The sequence below is a fragment of the Miscanthus floridulus genome, unplaced genomic scaffold (assembly GCF_019320115.1).
Source record: "Miscanthus floridulus cultivar M001 unplaced genomic scaffold, ASM1932011v1 fs_877_3_4, whole genome shotgun sequence".
NCBI lineage: Eukaryota > Viridiplantae > Streptophyta > Magnoliopsida > Poales > Poaceae > Miscanthus > Miscanthus floridulus.
The window spans coordinates 29,492-49,957 of record NW_027097390.1 but is presented as its reverse complement, the minus strand read 5'-3'; the positions used below and the strand labels follow the sequence as shown (position 1 = coordinate 49,957).

At 49.7% G+C, this 20,466-nt stretch overlaps 1 protein-coding gene and 1 pseudogene across 1 annotated transcript; both read right to left on the bottom strand.

Annotated features, from left to right (window-relative positions):
• Positions 1-5,085: 5,085 nt before the first annotated feature.
• Positions 5,086-7,999, bottom strand: LOC136533413 (subtilisin-like protease SBT3.10). The gene is made up of 7 exons (XM_066525964.1): positions 7,910-7,999; positions 7,717-7,808; positions 7,426-7,523; positions 7,156-7,311; positions 5,442-6,064; positions 5,292-5,362; positions 5,086-5,203 (listed from the first exon to the last, which is right to left on the bottom strand). The coding sequence occupies exons 1-7, from the start codon at positions 7,997-7,999 to the stop codon at positions 5,143-5,145; spliced, it is 1,191 nt and encodes a 396-aa protein (XP_066382061.1). The 3' UTR covers positions 5,086-5,142.
• Positions 8,000-12,844: 4,845 nt separating this feature from the next.
• Positions 12,845-16,660, bottom strand: LOC136533412 (subtilisin-like protease SBT3.5; annotated as a pseudogene).
• Between the last annotated feature and the right edge of the window lie 3,806 nt (positions 16,661-20,466).

Sequence of the window (20,466 nt, the reverse complement as noted above, 5' to 3'; positions counted from 1 at the left end):
CAAAACTGGCCGCCAGGCGGGATCCGTCCCCAAGCAGGGTCTTCATCAACGACATCCACGAGCCGTCCGCTCGCATCTTGGAAGGTCCGAACCGAATGCACCCCGACGCCCAACCGGTGCTCGAGGGCTCTGACCCCGTCGCCCAACCAGTGCCCGGGGGCTCCGATCCTAGTACCTCCACGCCACCAGCGAGCGTCGCCGTATTGGCACCTGATCAAACTGATTGGCGAGTACCGTTACTCGCCTACATCCTCGAAGAGGTTCTCCCGCCCGAAAGGACGGAGGCCCGATGAATCGCTCGACGCGCCAAGACCTTCGTCGCACTCGATGACGAGCTCTACAAACGGAGCCCATCAGGGGTACTCATGAAGTGTATCCTCACTGGCCAGGGGAGGGATCTCCTCCTCGAGGTTCATGCCGGCATTTACGGGCATCACGCGGCCCCAAGGTCGCTGGTCGAAAAAGCCTTCCGCCAAGGTTTTTACTGGCCCAACGCACTACGAGATGCAGAGGAAGTCGTTCGCAGGTGTGAGGGGTGCCAGTTCTACGCCCGGCAAACCCATTTGCCGGCACAAGAGCTCCAAACCATCCCTATCACCTGGCCATTCACAGTCTGGGGCCTCGACATGGTAGGACCACTCAAAAAGGCCCCGGGCGGTTTCACTCACCTTCTCGTGGCAGTCGACAAATTCACCAAGTGGATAGAGGCCAAGCCTATCACCAACCTCCGCTCGAAAGAGGCGGTCAAATTCTTCCTTGACATCATCTACCGGTTCGGCGTTCCCAACTGCATCATCACTGACCACGGGACTAACTTCACAAGAAAAAAGTTCCTAGACTTTAGTGATGGATACGTCATCAGGATCGACTGGGCCTCAGTCGGACACCCACGTACCAATGGTCAGGTCGAGCACGCCAGTGGCATGGTCCTCCAGGGACTCAAATCGCGCATCTTCAACCGACTCAATAAGTACGTCGGGCGATGGGTTGCAGAGGTCCCAGCGATCCTCTGGAGCCTAAGAACGACCCCGAACCGATCCACAGGGTTTACGCCCTTCTTCTTGGCCTACGGGGCTAAGGCAGTACTTCCTTCCGACCTTGACCACGGCGCACCAAGAGTAAAGGCCTTCGACCGCGACCGAGCCACGGAGGCTCAACAAGACGTAGTCGACTTGCTCGAAGAGGCCCGTGAAACAACCATCATCCGCTCCGCCCGCTACCAGCAAACTCTCCGCAGGTACCACAAAAGGAAGATCAGAGGAAGGATAATCGAAGTCGGTGACCTCGTACTCTACAGGACCCAATCAACCAAGGAAAAACACAAGCTCTCTCCACCATGGGAAGGACCCTACACGGTAATAGAAGTAATCTGACCGGGCACCTACCGGCTGGAGGACAACAACGGCAACCTTCTCAACAACACTTGGAACATCGAGCAGCTACGTCGTTTTTCCCCTAAAAATAGTCTTATAGCTCTTTTAGTTAAACACTTGCCCCGATAAAAGCGCCCCGACCCAAAACACTTTTTTTGCCTGGGGTGCTCAGGGGCTCCACTAGGGGGCACTATTATCTCTCTGTTTTATTGTTAAAATCATATGAGAGAAATTCCTTCCTACCCCATCGAAGGGTAGTTCGCTCCTTTAACTTACCTTGTGTAGTTTTGCTTCAATTCCGACCGATCGCACCCCGCCTTTTCCTACGGTAACGAGCGACCGAGCCTCGTGGGCCACGCCCCGGGCTCGAGATTACGTTAAGGAAAAGCTAAAGGAACAAAGGGGACAGCTTCCCCGAATGGAGTGACTCCATCACTTAAAACAAAACCAACTATAATCTTTCAATACATAAAAACTATTCGCACAAGTGCTAACCCACGATTGACAAGCATAGGTCCCGGTCGGATGTCTCCGACTAAAGCTCTCCGAACCCCATCACTCCAGTCGTCAAGACCTAGAAGAGACCCAACAGCGAGATCTCCGAAGAGATCAATCGGCCTCGTGAGTCGATCGATTCACTCAGGATAAGCACCGGGACACAGGTAGGAAGCGAGGGGACACCCTATGGGGGTCCCGGTCGGACATTTCTGACTAAATGTCTCCGAGCCTTGTCACTCAAAACCATCAAAGGTAAAAAAACCCCTCTATTTCAATTTAAATCATACATACATCCATACGCGCATTTCATTCCATACGCCTGAACCCCCCCGGACGGTTAGGGCATGAACCGCCCTAGGGCTCGGGAACTAAGCATCGCACATGCAGCGAAATGCATCAGAACGTTCCATGATTGCATCACGAAGCGGCGGTTGCCTCATTCGATATGAGTAATCGAAACAGAGTCAGGGGAGAAAACCGTAGATGAGCACCGTGTGGCCCTAGCCCGGTCCGGCAGACCGGGTCATCACAACCTTCTCGTTCGATCCTAAACCTCCCGCCAAGCCCACAGAATCTCCATCGAGGGGAGGCCGAAAAGCCACCCGGGTCGGTCTCCGGAACGACCTAGGCATCTACCGGATTGCAGGTAAAGGAGTAGTGGAATGTCACAAGAGGGCTTGCCGACCCCATCACGAATGACCCAGATTCCACTCGATCACACCCGTTAACAACTCACCGAGCTAGTCTTCGAGCCCGAGCGATCGGGACAGGCGACGAAACTCAGCCCCCCTGGTTTGTGAGGAATCAGATGGGGTAGACGCACATAAACTCACGTCGACCCCTATGAAGGCACGAAAGGGCTCAGGGGCTCAAGAAAAATGCCAAGGAGGGCGACCTCGAACTTGCCAGATCCACGACTATGACTCGCCCGGCCCCTGGCGCGCACCGACGCCAGGACCCGTGAGCACCGCCTCGTCTGATCTTTAACTAAACTAACAACTTCTTCGTAATGGCTTCACTGCGCTCCAATAAAACCTGGGACCGCGACTACTAAACTCGTGTAACGGCTTCAGACAGCTTCACTACGCTCCAAAGGAACCCTGGGACCACGACTCCTGAACTCGCGTCGATAGGATCAGCGACATCCGGCTACGGCTCTTGGGACCGTGACTTCTAAACTCGCGTAACGGCTTCACTAACTGAAACTAACTAAAACTAACTCTCTTGATCCACGGCGCGCACCAACGCCTGGGGCTACTCGCTACTCCACCTCACCCGATCCCACGGCGCGCATCGACGCCAAAGATCAGTGAGCTATGTCACATCAAAACTAAAAAAATCCCTCACCCGATCCCCGGCGCGCACCGACACCGGGATCACTAGGTTCTGTCTCAATCCAATCCTTGCGTCTAAATACCTTGGCTGTGCAACGACGCCTTGGGTAAACAAAAATCCGTCTCAAAAAACACGCACACACGCCCGCTAAAAAACACCCCCCAGACGGTTCTGCCCGAACCGCCCGGGGGCTCAGGGGCTACACCCGCGGGTGCGCTCGCGCGCACCCACCGAACGAGAAACCTCCCCCGCTGGCAACGCAGAAAAACCCCCCGGCCGGTTCTGCCCGAACCGCCCGGAGGCTCGGGGGCTACACCCGCCGGTGCGCTCGCGCGCACCCGCCGGCAAGACAAAAATCTCCCGGACGATTCTGCCCGAATCGCCCGGGGGCTCGGGGGCTCCTGTCGGGTTCATAAACCCGGGGTCCCTCGGGGACCGGCTTCCACGCCAAGGCTCGGCCCAGGAGGACGACATTTTTTCTTCTGGACCGGCCTGAGAGTCTAAGTTCAACAGACCGGAGCACTCGCCTCAGGCCCTGACCACCTTCGGCCCATCTTTCCGACCGGAGCACTAGCTCAGGCCCAGGCCAACTCCAGACGGCCTCTCCGATCGGAGCGCTAGCGTCCGACCCCGGCCGCCTTCGCATGGCCTCCACTCGGAAAGCCTGACCCGAGGACCGCTTCTGACTCCGACCTCGTATCTCCAACCGGGGTTCATAGAAAACACTGCCCATCGCTATTCTCCAACTGGCGCACCAGAACCGACAGGGACCATCCGACCGGGGATGCCCGCTCGGAAGGGACCAGAAGGCGTACAAAGGAAGGCAAAACAGGGTTCACAAGTCAAACCACGGCACCAGGGACCATACCCTGTGGAATAGTACTTTACAACCGCCCTGCCACAAACAGTTTTGTAGGCATCCACATTTACCTCTACAGTATTGTAGGCGCCGGTCAAAACGCCCATACGGTGAGACCCCCATGTACCTCTGGGCATCAACAGTATTGCGGGCGCCGGGATTCACCATACCGGGTAAACGTGGTAAAGCCCTACCTCCAGTCGGCGAGACAGCATTTTTGCAGGTACCGACGTCCTCCAGTCTTGAAGAAAGCAGCTCAACCTCCTGCGTGCACCTGACATTCCACAAGTAACATCAACAGTATTGCGGGCGCCCACCATTATCCCATCCCCATCGGCGTGGGCAACAAGGCTTAGAAACGTTCGTACTCTCTCTCCCGTGTAAAGCTATCCCCTTCTTCTATAAAAGGGGATGCGCTCCCTCCAATGCACAGGCAGTTAACCTAAGTCGACTTCTTAAGTTCAGGTCCATTAGATCAATAGCTCGCAATCCTTCGAGCACACGCTCGAACACTCCGTTTGTAGCAAAGCTCCCGTCGATCTCGGCCCTTCCGACTGGACCGACCGGACACCCCATCTCTCTCTTGTTTGTAACCCCACTGCAGACTTCGAGCACCTGGGCTCGGGAATAAAGTCGTCGGGCACGTTGCCTGAACCAGTATAAATCCCTTGTCATTGAGTGCTAGGCCATATCCGATCACAACGTACGGCAAAACTACAAATATTTACTAGTTGGTCACTTTCACACATTGCATGGTACGGATTTCTTGAAGCTGCACCCGAAGAACTTGTTGTAATCATTAGGATCAATGTCGTAAATGAGTCCAGGATCAGCTGCCCTTTATGTGCCCCGCTCCGTAGTCAAATGGGTCAGCAATCTTCCTAGGAAATCCTTGTGCCAGTATTGGCATGTCACGTTCATCAGTTACAGATGCTTCAGCCATGCAAAAATGTGTTAGATCAGACAATCTTCACATGGATTAGAACTAGTGTTCTGAATTCTGGTTGTTACCTGTTGTCATGATGGCTGATTTTAGTGCAGCCGGGGACCAATTTGGGTGCAATGCCTTCAGCCGCGCTACAATGCCTGACACGTGTGGCCTCTCACGTCCGTGCCGTTCAAAGAATCGGCGGTGCAGCTAACATGAAAGGAACAGAGCCTGGCCGATCACTTTCGGAAAATTCACACAAATTAAGCAGCGAAGAACAACAAGGGACTTATCGTACAGGCCTCCAAATGCAAGAGGTTTGAAGCTGCTTCCCGTTGAGTTCTTCCCATAGTAGTACAGGGATTGACCCTGCAAAATTAGCAGAGCTTGCTCAAGATCAGCATAGGTATTAAGTCATGAATCGTGAGTTATCGGTTGTGTTTCGTACCACGATCTGTTGCTTGTTTCCCAGCGTTATCATGGTCGGGAACGAACGATCAATCTGGCTCGCCGCGACGGTGATGACCCAGGGAGCAGTGTTCCGAACCACCTGCGACGCCGGCCCAAAGTTCCCCGCGGCGTACACGACGGCGATCCCCTTCTGAACGGCGTGCAGGGCACCAAAAGAGTTCTCCTCGCTGGTGAGGGAGAGTGACAGGACATCTACCCCGTCATGGATGGCGTCGTCGATGGCCGCGAGCAAGGTGGCTGTATTGGCCGCTCCAGCCCCGCGGCCGCTGCCCCATACGGCCTTGTACACCGCGATGCGGGCCCTGGGCGCGCCGCCGCGCGTCGCGCCCGCGCCAAGGCCGTGGAAGCTAGCCGCGTCCACGACGGATCCCGCCGCGGTGGACGCCGTGTGCGTGCCGTGGCCGTTGGCGTCCCGAGGCGACAGGTAGTCGATCTTGAGTTCTTCCTCGGCCACGCCCGCGCTGTAGAAGCGCGCGCCGATGATCTTGCGGCTGCAGTTGTTGCTGCCCCAGCCCTTTCCGACCTGGCACACGCCTTTCCACCGTGACGGTACCGGCCCGTACCCTTCGTCGCTGAAGCTCCTTGACTCCGGCCAGATACCTGCAGCAAGTGCACCGTATACAGATAAGCCAGGATCATTGTGTTACTCCAGTATCAACAACCATTGGCGCCGGAAAGACATGCATGTCATGTGATGTGCCTGCGGTAATACTACGCGTCTTACGTCCGACACGAGCACATCGTCGGACGCTTCCACAAGCCCACCACCTCGTTACTTGTGTTTTTACCCGCCCGCTCACTCTGCCGCTCCTGCATATTCACCGCCTCGTTGCTTGCGCTTTTACCCTGTCCCTTGCTCTGCTCGCGAGTTTATAAAAAAAATCACCCATCTTTATCCGTTCCGCTTCCTCCTCCCATGTCACAGTGCCTTACGGCTGCCCCGTCCTGGATGCTGATGCGTACTCCCCTCGTTGCTGCCGCGAGCCCCATCCGTCGCCGTTCGTTCGCGCCTCTCGCCTCCTCCCATCGCGCGCGCCGCGCGCCCAACCGACCCAAGCTCGGTGCTGGTGGTGGTGGTGCTCGTGCGCGCCGCTGGTGCTGGATGCTAGTGATGCTCGCGCGCCGCCACTCGCCGCCAGCTGCCGCCCCGACAACCGGAATTGACCGGCACAGGCGCTCCACCTCCCCTATGTTCCAAATATATGTTTCAAGCGTTTCAGACGTTTTTGAGGTATATTGCAGTTGTTTCATATGGATGTTGCAAAAGTAGATCGGGGATGTTGCACATGTTGCAAGTGTTTCAGAGACATGTTGCAAGAGTTTATTTAAAATGTTTCATTACGTATGTTGCAAACGTTTTAATCAGGATGTTGCATATGTTTCATACATATGTTGCAACAGTATGTTCCAAATGTTTTATTTGTTCCCGTCTTCCGTTGTAGCAAGTGTTTTCATATTATAAGTGTGCAATACGAAGAGACCACGACTCGAATCCGGGACCTTTCGGTCACAGACGGTAAGACTCTACCGCTTGCACCAGGCCCGCCCTTCGAGTATTTGCTAACATAAACATTGGTAAATTTTTTTAATAAATTAGGTTAAAACTTAGATAGTTTGATTTTGGATAAAACTAAAACGTAAGTAATTCTAGACGGAAATAGTAGTTTTGTACACTAATATTGGTTACTAACCGGTGTCAATAACCCCGATGATTACGTCCTCTCCACAGTTGCTTCTCTGGAGAAGCTCACTGGGTATTTGGGGGTGCAGACTAAGAAAGTCCCAGCTTCGAGTGGTCATGGTTGTGTAACTTCTGCTTGGTTCGATACTGATGACTTCTGTAAGCTCTGTTGGATATGGATTAGCGAAGGCAGAAAGGCGCGGTTAGTTTGCTGATATCCCTAGTCTCTACAGGCTATAACTGCTGCAAAGTCTTGAGCCTACAGACGGAAACACCTGACCTGCAAGCTGCTTAGCTTGGTCTTCAGTAAGCATTGCTGCGAAGCTTGAGAAGCCATGCTTGTAGTTGTGGATGATGGAGTCCAAAGTCTCTTCCTTGCTGAAAGTTCAGGAGTTCCACGGATATACAACATACTCGATCTCTTAGCAAGTAAACATCACCTAATAACTATGCAAATCTATGATAGTAAATAATGGATTACTAGATATAGTTCATCGATCAGGGTTGATAAAAATCAGCAAGTAAAAGGAAATTCATGATCCATAGGGGTCAAATAGGAACTAGAAAGTACCTTCCAAGAACAGTCGTGAGCATATCATGGTGCGAAGCGATTACATCGTTCGGGTGCCCATGTTTCACATCGCCTAGATAGACAATATAAAGCTACAAACACATAGATGAGTAGAATTTTGGATTTAAGAAGCCTTATTTAAGCTATACCATACGATAGCAGTGATGGCTGAACTATTAGCAAGCGTGCCTACCTTGCGAGATCGTCCATTTACTCCCGATAAAAGCACGCAAAAGCAAAGTAGTAGCGCCAGATGGGCACGCATGGAAGAACAGAGTGCCATGTCTTTTGCCAATATATGTCTCGTTGCACATTATTGAAGTTAATGAGCTGGCATTTATAGACGTGAATGATGTTTTCTATTCTCTTGGTCAGCGACTCAGCGTGTGGGAAGAGTCCGTAACCACTCTCAATCTCATTATCCACAATACGTAGGCATGCCCCATTTCTAAATAAATTAAAAAGCTGTTATAAGTTTGACTAACTTCAGAACACCAATATTTATAACAAAGATTAATATAATTAGATACATGAAACAAAGTTTTCATAGTGCACTTATTTTCCATATGGATATAGATATTATTTCCTAGAAAATTAGTCAAATTTAAAAAAAAATAACATGGGTAACTCTAGAAGTTGATTTATTTGGGACCGATGGAGTACCACTTTTCCTTTGATTTTTTTTTTTTTTAACTTCCAATATTGTTTTGAGGGGTATCTCACTTTCAGTCGCTGATACATCCACAAGTGAACGTATCAAAAACCGAAGCACCGATCACTCCCTAGAAAGTTATACTAGTGCATCCCAGCAGGTTTTGCTACAAACTTTTGTGGTGCTCCTTTTTTTTAACAGCGATTCAACCTATTTGAACTATTATGTTCTAAGTTGAATCAGATGATAACCTTTTCTCACGAGAAAAATCAGATGCTAACCTTGTAATTCCCTCAATGGAAAATACTTTGTGAGATAAGATATTTCTACAAGGCACCAAAGTCAAGCGATATCCGGTTGAGGAAAAATATACGTATTTCTACAGAAGAAAGTTGCCTGGGCGCGCGGTTTTGTCATGTGTGACTGTGTTAGCTCGACGCCGCAAGATAATGTTTCAATGAGCAGGTGTGTTCGGGATTGCATCATTGCAATTTAATTTATTCCGGTCCAAGAGATCATTTATTCAGTACATTCTTTCCTCGCAATTGATGCTTCAACTAGTAGACCTGACTGTATACACATTTCGGCTGAACTACTTTCAGCTTGTTTCAGCTTATTCTCTCTCATAGAACACTATTGAATCATCCGAAAATTGATCAGCCGAACAGGGCCTACGGGGTTCCAAATAGCTCTAGCACCTTGACACATTGCACCAAGGAGTTCGAGCTAATAAAACGGAGCCCCGCAGGTCTTATAACCGCTTTTATAGAGAAACCGAAGCAAAAGCGAACCAAAGTTCCACCAAACGTGTCTTATAACCGCTTGTCTCTTGCGGAACCTTGGGGAATAACAGCTATCATCAAAGGAGAAGGAAAAACATCAAATGCTATTTGTTTCACCTTGTATTCAGAAGTTTTTGTACTAGATCCAGAATTAACATTTTTTTTGCTAATTAAATTAGTTTGTGTGCTACGATCGATTTCCAAGATAACCGATAGGAGCAAAGCTATCGATGTTGCTTACGACCTAGAGCTACAAATTGCATTGCACTTCTTTGCAAAAGTCAAGGCCTGATTGAGCCAGTCCAGTTTAAAGATTTGATTTGGTCATTTGAGGAGATCATCCGTGCATCATGTGAAGATTGACGCATCCTGATTTCTAAGGTCGTGTATGCTGCAAGACTGAGACAACTGCAACCTACACAGACTAGGGCTTGCTTGTTTGGTCTGCTACACTACTTCAACAGTATTTTTTAGCGAACAAACAATATTTTTTCTCTCACAGTATTTCAGCATAAGCTAAATTTCAACGAAACGAATAGAGCCAGTTTTTTTTTAATTTTAGCTCAAAAGCAGTTTTTCTAGCCTTTGGCTTCTAACTGTTGACTTTTTTTTATTGATTTTTATAATAAATTTTAGCTCCTCAGCGGAAAAATAGAAAAGTCGTTTATAACGTACTTTTTAGTTTTTAGTTTATTTTATCGGATGCTAGCTTTCATCTTTTTGAAAGCTAGCTCAACAGTTAGGCTATTTATTTTAGCTTCTGATTTCTAACTAGCATAAGTCAGCAAACAACTCTTAGAGATGTAGATGGTGCTGGATTTGCATGACGCGTCGACCAGGGGCCATAGTCATAGGCCAAGAAGTAGGAGTGTATTGTTGATGGGCCATACACCTGGAAAACTGTAGTTTGGCTCTATTCTGATTGGTTGGACGACTTTGGGGATTTCTTTCTGTCTATCAACCAACGGGGAGCTGATTTGGGGGCAAGCACTGACTTTTCATGATTTGTTGGTTTCAATTTGCCTATTAATTATAGCAACCATTAACAAATACTGTACAACTATATTTTTAAAGAATTTGTACATCAGCAACGGGATTTTGACATTCCTCTCTTAATTAATCTAAAGCGTAGCTTTTGCATTTCTTCACAGTTATTAGAGTTCTATAACAAATTAAATATATGTTTAGTCCACATAGCGAAGACTACTTTGCTATAAGGAAAAGAAATATAAGTAAAGCATTGTGGAACTTGGCATCTCTTTTTGTAATTTCGTCACGGCTAAGAACGCAATGATATTGAGCACTTTGGTGCGTCCTCCATGTTTCACCATTGTTATGTCATACGAGAACTTTGTCTAACACGTGTGTAATTAAGAGTTTAGGACCACTAGTACCTAGAGTAATTTGCGTAATCGTCGTGATCCTGGCTGAGTTTGCGCTGGGCTACCCAGACACGTAGTGTATGACATTCTTCTCCTACCTTGATACAAAGATATACAAAACTCTTGCTTATTCGAGAAAAGCATACGAGAGCTTGGAGTTCCTTATTTCTTTCTTTTTTTGGAAAGAAACAGTAGGAGATCTGCCGATCATGTATTGTTAAAGAAGAGTTACAAACTTAGCAACAAAGAAAGAAGAAAAAATAGCCAGATGTGAGGCAGAGCGCCTAGCACGCACAAACACAGCTCAAAGATGCAAAGACTGAATTACATAGTTGGGACAATCTCTCAGGCGCTTAGCTCATGCAGCACACCAAAGCCTTTGCCTCGTCCTTGATCTTGGAAAGGAGGGAGGGCTGGCAAAAGAAGAACGGGGAGATTCAAGAGAGGGGATCATGGCGGCCTTGCTAACCCAGCATTTGGTGGGACAATATAATAAAGGATCATGGATGATGGATTGATGGTGGAGCAAGGACACTGACAGCGATACTTGTCTCTTAGTAACTTGTGCAAATATTCTGGGGATTTTATCACCAAAGGTAGGCTTGCACTATATGCAACTATGAACACCCACAACGTACATAGACTGTCTCCAGTTGCGATGCCTCTAGGAAGGGAATGACATGAAAATGCTACCATTGCTCATCCGAAGACATTAGGTTTTCACCCTAAGACCGCATATGCAGCAAGGTGGCAAGTGATTCTTCAATGACGCCTCCAAGGAGGAATATGACGCATCAGGACACTATTGTCGCTAGCACCGTCTATGAGCCGAGTAAGACTTACACCAAGAAGCCAGCCTAACGGTCAAGCACCCATGGCAAACAACACATGGTTGTGGACGGTAGTGCCTGCCTCACACACCAGCTGCATGAACACTTGTGGGCTGCGTGACACCCACTATGGCTGCCAGAGGCAAAGCTTTCAACAAAGGGAGAACTATATCCAGGCCTGGAAGCTCTAGATCTACGACGCCACGGCCGCAACACCAACCGCTGCGTGACCGATAGGACCCATACAAGGCTATCATGACGTTGGGGAAGGTGACCTCTTGGTGGTTGCCAGCGTTGCTGACCATGGTGTGGTGCTCCTGCACCTACACACTCCAACAGTTGGGGCGACATATGGAGTCGTCGTCGAGTAGAAGGGCCACATAGGTGAAGCCGACTATCTAGGGTGTTAGAGTGCATAGTTAGATTCATACCTAAACAGATCTACTAATAGAAGAACATGAAAGCATAACACCATAGAGGAAAACAGGAGAGCAGAATGACAATGAGGCTGGATGTTTCCCCTGATACAACTCAAGTCCAACTGTAACAAGTATGCACATATTTGACACATATATAACACAGGGCCTATCGACGAGCCCGGCATAGATCCCGAACATCAGTGTGGCCAAAAGGGACGTACCCACACCCGGCCATCACCTTATCGGTGGGCATGACCTTTGGTTGTTTTCGACGTCGTCGCTCGTCGCGGTACTATCCTCCTCTACTTGGACACGCTCGAGAGGGCACCCCGACCAAAGGAGCACGCTGAGTCCATCGGGACTAGCCACCAAACACCTAGGGGAGCACGCTGGCCGAGGAGATCACCATGAGCAAATCCCTCTGGCCACTAATAGATTTGGCACAGGGGAATCGGATCCGGCCCGAGAGCCCCGAATCTACCATTTCCATGACCACAACACTCACTGCCGTTCTCAGGAAAAGCACTTGCAAAATGGAGAAGAGACGAGAGGGGAAGGAAGTGGGCGTGCAAACGCATATCTTTTTTCAGTAGCGACGATGTGGGCTGAGGGATATCTAGTTTTACCTTCTCAATTCCGTATCGGATTAATTTGGCGGTGAGGAGGATGTGCCACGCGTGCAATCAGAGTAATGAGCTGTTCTACCACTCGCTTGCGACGGGTGCACCTTGCCTATCGCACGATTGTGACCAATCGTGCTTCTTTACCATCAATTTTTGGACAAAAAAGAAACACTATTTACTTTAGTATATAAAGATAGAGATTTATTGAAGTAGCAATTAAAAAGTACAGCAACAAAAGGAAGTCGACATAGTTATCAGAGTTGTATATAACATAACAAACAGATCTAGACAACACATAGCCTATTTGGCTACAAGCAAAATAAATACAAGCCACGATGAAACTTGACAATTGGCATGTCTTATTTTCTTAAATTTTTTGGACTGTGCTGAAAAAACTTTGATAATGAGCGATGCCATGCAGGATAAATGGTCCATCCCAGTTATGCAACATCTACAAATAAATCATACATCGTGATCCGGGCCGCTATTGGAATCCGAACCTTCTTTTGGTTATTGTACCAAGTAAGGCTTCCAAATGTATAATCCCCTTGTAACCTCCACAAAGGTGATAGCTTGACCTGAAATGTGTGAACTTTGTTTGCAGCATTGAACACAAGAACAGATGGCTCAACTTCGATCTTGATTCCAGCCGGGTTCTCAATTGCAACATGGTACACTGCATTGACCTCGCCTACATTAGTGACAGTTCTCCACAAGGTAACTGGATACCTCAAATCTGGAGCTGAGATGGATGGCAGGTTCAAGAGATACCCAGGTGTCGATGTTGCATTGCAGCTAACAGATGTTTTGATGGTGCAATCAAAGAAGTAGTTGTAATCCTTTGGATTGATGTCATAAATCAGTCCAGGATCTGCTGCTCTGTTAGGGTTGATGTGTCCACCTCCATAGTCAAATGGGTCGGCAATCTTTCGAGGCAATCCTTCAGCCAGTATTGGCATGCGATCTTCGTTAGTTACAGATGCTTCAGCATGCAAAATGAAACAGAGGTAAATACATGTAACATATTGCCTCGTAAACTAATCATGGCTTCAGAAGTCAAATCGTCTTCTAAAGCGGTGTTTGGTTTTATTACCAGTGGTGATGATTGCAGATTTCAGTGCAGCAGGAGACCAGTTTGGATGCAGAGCTTTCAATAGCGCGATGATGCCAGCTACATGTGGGGTAGACATTGATGTCCCTGACATAATTTCGTAAGAATTTCCTGTTGCTGCTAGGATGTTGGCTCCAGGTGCAGCTATATCAGGCTGTGGAGGAAGCAAAGGCTGCTGTGAGACAACAGGTGATGGCATGTTTGCGCCTACAGACTGTTAGACGCAACATTTGACTCTATGTACCTTGATAATATCAGCGTAGTCGGGTGATGGACCTCTGGAGGAGAATGATGCCACTTTTGGGGCTAGCAGGGCACCTATACTGGTGCGGGCTGGTTCAATCTTTGCCACCGGTGGGCTGCTTGAAACGACCAGAAATTTACCGGAGAAAGGCTCAGCTCATGATAGAGAAAGAATTGATCTAGCTTGTTATGTGCATTGTTGTACGTGCTAATGAGGATCCAGGAAGTGGTGTACCTGGCGGAGTCGATATACTTTTTGATCTTTTTACCAGTGTCAATGTCCACAAGAACACATGGAAAGTCACCCTCCAAGTCTTGCAGAATGTCAGTCGTGTATTGAACAAAAATAAGTCCGGTTCCTCCTCCATTCACGATGTTTTACCACGCGGCTGAGAAATACGCGCGTGGGCCGTTCATCGTTGGTGGATTTGGCAATGTGCAAATCACGATTTTCCCTTTAATATCAGTACCGTTCAAATAATCTTGCGTGCATCTAAGAGAAGGCAGAAATTAAGTTAAAAAGTTGCTGTCAATTTCAGAATTTTTGGAGCATTTGCAGAAAATAAAGTAAATTTAATGGCTTTGCATACTGGTCTCCATTGGCAAGACTTCTGAAACTGCTCCTGGATGAGTTCTTCCCTTGGTAATAGAGAGATTGTCCCTGAAAAATAGGCAAGAGTTGTTTGTCTCCTCAAGATCAGTAACATCTGCTTCATTGCTTCTATGTAAATATACGTGGCAGCCTTGTGATTCTTCAGAGTGGGCGTTTGTATTGTATGTATTCAATTCATACCGTTATCTGTTGCTTGTTTCCCAGGGTGATAACCGTGGGGAACGAGCGATCAGTCTTGCTCGCGGCAACTGTGATGACCCACGGAGCCGTGTTCTCAAGCGTCTGCGGACTAGGCCCGTCGTTCCCGGCCGCGTACACGACGGTGATCCCCTTTTGGACGGCATGCAGGGCGCCGAACGAATTCTCCTCGGGGTGAGCGAGCGACAGCGAGAGCACGTCCACCCCGTCATGGATGGCGTCGTCCATAGCCGCGAGAATGGCGGCGCTGCTGCCACTGCCTTGCCACAATAACTTGTACACGGCAACGCGGGCCCGAGGCGCGCAGCCACGCGCAGCGCCAGCGGCAAGACCGTGGAAGCTGGCTCCCTCTACGACGGAGCCTGCCGCGGTGGAGGCCGTGTGTGTGCCGTGGCCGTGGGCGTCCCGGGCCGAGAGGTACTCGGCCTTTAGGGTCCCTTCGTCAATTCCAGCGCTGTAAAACCGTGCACCAATGATCTTGCGGTTACAGTTGCTGCTGTTCCAGCCCTGCCCGACTTCGCACTTGCCTTTCCACCGTGACGGCACCGGGCCATACCCTTCGTCGCTGAAGCTTCTCGACTCCGGCCAGATACCTGAAGCAAAGCAAGATCGATCACCGCAGGATTAAAAGATTTGTTTCAGTTCGAAGCAAACCAGAGCTTGTTCAGATTTGCGTAGAGAATTGTATTACTAACCGGTGTCAATAACCCCGATGATTATATCCTCCCCTTGGTTGCTTTTACGGAGCAGCTCACTGGGCATCTGGTAGTTCAGACCAAGGAAGTCCCAGCTACGAGTGGTTGTCGCTCTGCAGCTTCTGCTTAGATGGACACTGATGACTTCAGGAAGCTCTGCAGAGTTAAGAAGCCACAAAAAGTATGGTTACTTTAACGGTGCACTGACAAATGTTCAGCTACAGTTCTAGAATGAAGTGATCAAGTGAAGAGTAAGTAATGGTGAGCCAAAAAAAAATCCTTGAAATATCCGACGGACTGACGTTGATCTCTCATGGTGGGTTAATTCTTTGCCGATCGACTGTCATATCCATCATCAGGCCTCAGGCGCTGAGGTTTTTCATGACCAACGTGACGGTACAAGACCTCAAGGTGCAGAACAGCCCCGTCCAGTTTGACAGCTGCCGCCGCGTGCTCGTCAGCGGCCTGTCCATTAGCTCCCCGGCGCTGAGCCCCAACACCGACGGCATCCACGTCGAGAACGCCGAGGACGTCCTCATCACCAACACCGCCGTCTCCAACTGCGACGAGTGCGTCTCCATCGGCACCGGCACCCTCAACATGCACACCGAGAACGTCACCTCCCTGCGGCCCGGTGGCCGGCCACGGCATGAGCATCGGGAGCCTGGGCAAGCAGGGCACGCGGGCGTGTGTGGCTAACGGTGAACTACGTGGAAGGGCAGGTCCGGCTCCGGCTCCGTCTCCTTCTCCTTCGAGAACATGCACATGGACGCCGTGCGCAACCCCATCATCATCGACCAGTATGAAACTGTTTGAGATTATGTTCTATCAATTTGCTTATTTAACACATTTCATATTTGTATGAGACTCCTCCAGTTATTGCAAGTATTCCTAGTTGCTTTCAATTTTTGCTTTTGTTGTAGGATGCATTCTCCTTGTTTGGTGGTTCCCCATGCAAATTTAGTATTGAATTATTACTCGTGGAGGAATAATTTGTATTGTCTTTAACCAAGTTAACCGATTTAACCAAAAGCGATTCTGGTTGGTTTCGTGGCTTAACAGCAAGTGAGACGGCGAATTCCAGTTTGAGCAAAAAGACTGAAAGGACTGACCTGCAAGCTGATGAGCATGGTCTTCCGTGAGCATCGCTGCGAAGCCTGAGAAGCCATGCTTGTAGTTGTAAACCATGGAAGCCAAAGAATCGTCCATACTGGAAGAGGTAATAACGGGACACGATCAACCATGAATTTGCACATCATTCATCAGGATCAGTCGTCTTAGGAGGAGGACACGTACGTACCTTCCAAGAACATTGCTGAGTATATCATGGTGCGAAGCGATGACATCGTTGGGGTGTCCATGTTACACATCGCCTAGGTATACAATATATAGCTATATACAAAGATAGGTGATTACTTAGAGTTTCGATTTTGGAAGCTTCTTTACAAAACTGTTAGCAATGCATCGGGCATGCATGCTTACCCTACGGGATCCTCCATGTGCCCCCGGTAGTAAAGGCAAGAAGAGGTAAAGCAGGAGCGCTGAAGCCACCGGGGCACGCGATGGAATAGAGAATCCCATGTTTCCCACTTTCCTATGCTGTATGTTGGTTGCTGATAGGTGCCACAAATGTGCCGCTATTTATAGACGTTTATATGAAGAAGATTCTATTCCCTTGGTCAACAAAATTACATAAAAATTAGTCCAAAGGAAAACTCCAACACCACATGTTCTTCCCGTACCCCCACCTCCTTACAACCAGTATTGTTTGGACTGGAATATAAATAAACTGTAACTCCTTAGGACATGTCACTATAAGAGAGGTGACGCTTTGATTAGCGAGGATTTGTAAAATGATGTTCCAAATAAAAGAAAAATGGATTCGACTTAGTGTCAAAAGTTATACAAGCTCACCTCACAAACAGGAAAGATGTTTTCCGATGGAACCTCATTAAGAATGGCATGTATGTACACAATCCGGTCTATGTATAAAACTTTGGCCTCAAAAGGCGTTCTTCCTGAGAAAAGCCCTCTTTGGACTATAAAAGTACAGCTAAAAATTAATATCTTTCTGTGGTATTTAAAAAAGGGGCAACACTTACGAAAGATACCTTAGCAAAGAGGGACTGACAAGCAAATGTCAAGTGTTGTCTATGTAGTCCTGGAAACTATCCAACATTTATTCTTTGACTGCCACTTTGCTAGCATTGTTTGGAATATTGTCCATATCATGTTTGGAATTCAACCACCTACTAACTTTGCTGATTTGATTTGTTCCTGGCTACGTGGATTAAGTCCTAAACTCAGAAACCAAATTTTACTAGAGCTGCCGCACTTTGTTGGGCGATATGGTTGAATAGAAATGATACGGTGTCGGTGCAGAAAGTGATCAACAAGTAAATATTTGTAGTTTTACCGTACGTTATGATCCGAGGTGGCCTAGCACTCAATGACATAGGGTTTATACTGGTTCAGGCAACGTGTCCTACGTCCAGTTTGAGTCGGTTGGTGACTTTATTCCTGAGCCCAGGTGCTCGAAGTTTGCAGTGGGGTTACAAACGAGAAGGAGAAAGATGTGGGGTACAAGAGGTCTGGTCGGACTTCGGTCGAAAGGGCCGAGAGCGACAGGAGCTCCGCTATGAGCTAAGTGTTCAAGCGTGTGCGGTTCTGTGGTTGTGAACTAGTGAACTTGATCGATCTAATGAATCTGAAATCACTTGAATATTGGGAGAGAGCGCATCCCCTTTTATAGATGAAGGGGATGGCCTTACATGTGAGAGGGAGAGAGTACGTATGCTTCTAAGCCTTGTTGCCCACGTCGGCGGGTACATGATGATGGTAGGCGCCCACAACACTATTAGATGTCGGATGCATGTGGGAGGTTCTGTCGTTTTGTTCGGGTATGGCAGATGTTGGTACCTGCTATACTGTTGATGCCCAGAGGCACGTGAGGAGTTCACCATGTTCACTCAGTACGGTAAATGCCGGCGCCCACAACACTGTCGATGCCCAGAGGCATGTGGGGGAGCCTTACCGTATGGGAGTTAATGGCGCCCACAATACTGTAGAGAAAAATATCGGCGCCAACAACACTGTGTGTCAGGGAGGTTGTAGAGTACTGTTTCTACAAGCGTACAGGGTACGGTCCATGGTATCGTGGTTTGACTTGTGCGCCTTGCCTTGCTTTCTCCATTCGTTCCCTGGTCCTTTTCGAGCGGGCGCCCCCGGTCGGTTGGGCCCAGTCGGCTCTGATTACGCCAGTCGGAGAAGAACAGTGAGCAGGGTTTTTGCGTACCCCGGTCGGAGACGTGGGGTCGGAGTCGGAAGTGGTGCTTTGGCCAGGCCTTCTGGTCGGAGAGCCCGTCCGGAGGCGGGCTGGAGACCGAAGTGAGCGCTCCGGTCGGAGAGGTGGGCCGGAGTCAAAAAACGGGCGTTGCTCCTTCTCGACCAGTCCTTCCGGTCGGTGATTGGATCGCTCTTCTGACCTGCTGTTTAGATACTTGGGCCAGCCCATGAGTAGCACGGTGTCTGCTTGGGCCGAGCCTTTGCGGGAAAGCCGATCCGCGAGGGACCCCGGGTTTATGAACCCGACAGGAGCCCCCGAGCCCCCGGGCGATTCGGGCAGAATCGTCTGGGGGATTTTTGTCTCGACGGCGGGTGCGCGCGAGCGCACCCGCGGGTGTAGCCCCCGAGCCCTCGGGCTGTTCGGGTAGAATTGTCTGGGGGGGTCGTGTTGCCAGTGGGGGACGGGCAGAATCATCTGGGGGGTGTTTGTCAGCATGCGTGTGTGCGTGCTTTTTTTAGTCGAGATGGAGTTGTTAACCAAGGCGTCATTGTGTAGCCGAGGCGGTTAGTTTTTTAGGGATTCGGTGAGACGAAGCTTGTGGATCCTCGCGTCGATTCACGCCGTGGGATCGGGCGAGGCAGTTAGTCTTGGATCCTGGCGTCGGTGTAGCCTGTGCAGCCAAGGTGGTTAGTATAGGGATCGGAAGAGACGGAGCTCGCTAATCCTGGCGTCGGTGCGCGTCATGGGATCGGGCGAGTCGGAGTCGTGGATCCTGGCCTCGGTGCAGCCGAGGCAGTTAGTATAGGGATCGGACGAGACAGAGCTCGCTGATCCTAGCGTTGGTGCGCGCTGTGGGATCGAGCGAGTCAGAATCGTGGATCCTGGCCCCGGTGCAGCCCGTGCAGCCGAGGCAGATAGTTAGTTAGTTTTAGGGATCGGGCAAACCAGAGTTCGAATCTTGATGGGGCGAGTTTGGGGCCGCATACCCAGGCGTATTTGGTGTGCAGTTGAAGCGTAGCCGGATGGGGCGAGTTCGGGGTCACAGACCCAGGCGTTTGGTGTGCAGTCGAAGCGTAGACGGATGGGGCGAGTTCGGGGTCACAGACCCAGGCGTTTGGTGTCTTGAGCCCCTGAGCCCCGTTGGGCTTTGGTAGGGGTCGGTTTGAGTTGTGTGCGTTACCCCATCCTCGGTTTCTCACAACCGGAGGGGCTGAGTTTTGTCCCTTATCCCGATCGCTCAGGCTCGAGTGACGCGCTCGGTGAGTTCGCTAACGGGTATGATCGAGTGGAATCTGGGTCCGTCGTTCGTGACGTGGTCGGCATAGCCCTCTTGTGACATTCCACTGCAACCCGGCAGATGTCTGGGTCATTCCAGAGACCGACCTGGGTGGCCTGACGGCCTCCCCTCGATGGAGATTCTATGGGCTTGGCAAGAGGTTCAGGATTGAACGAGATGGTTGAGATGACCCTGTCTGCTTCGGGGCAGACCGGGCGACGGCCACACGGGGCTCATCCGTGTTTTTCTCCCCTGGCTCTGTTTGACGTGGGGCGGCCTCGAGCCCTTCGTGGCCCAGCCTTGGAACCCTAGTCAGTCGTTGATCATGTCGAATGAGGCAACTGCCGCTTCGTGACGTAACATAGAGCGTTGTGATGCATTTCGCTGCATGTGCGATGCTTAGTTCCCGAGCCCCCAGGCGGTTCAGGGCCCAAATCATCCGGAGGGCATGGGCGTATGGAATGAATGCGCATATGGATGTATGAACTGATTATAAAGAAATAGCGGGGGTCGATAGTGTTACATTGATGACTCGAGTGACGGGGTTTGAAGAGCTCTAGTCGAAAATGTCCGACCGGGACCCATGCTCGTCATTCGTGACGGGGCCGGCATGGCCTACATGAGGCATCCCTTTGCTCCT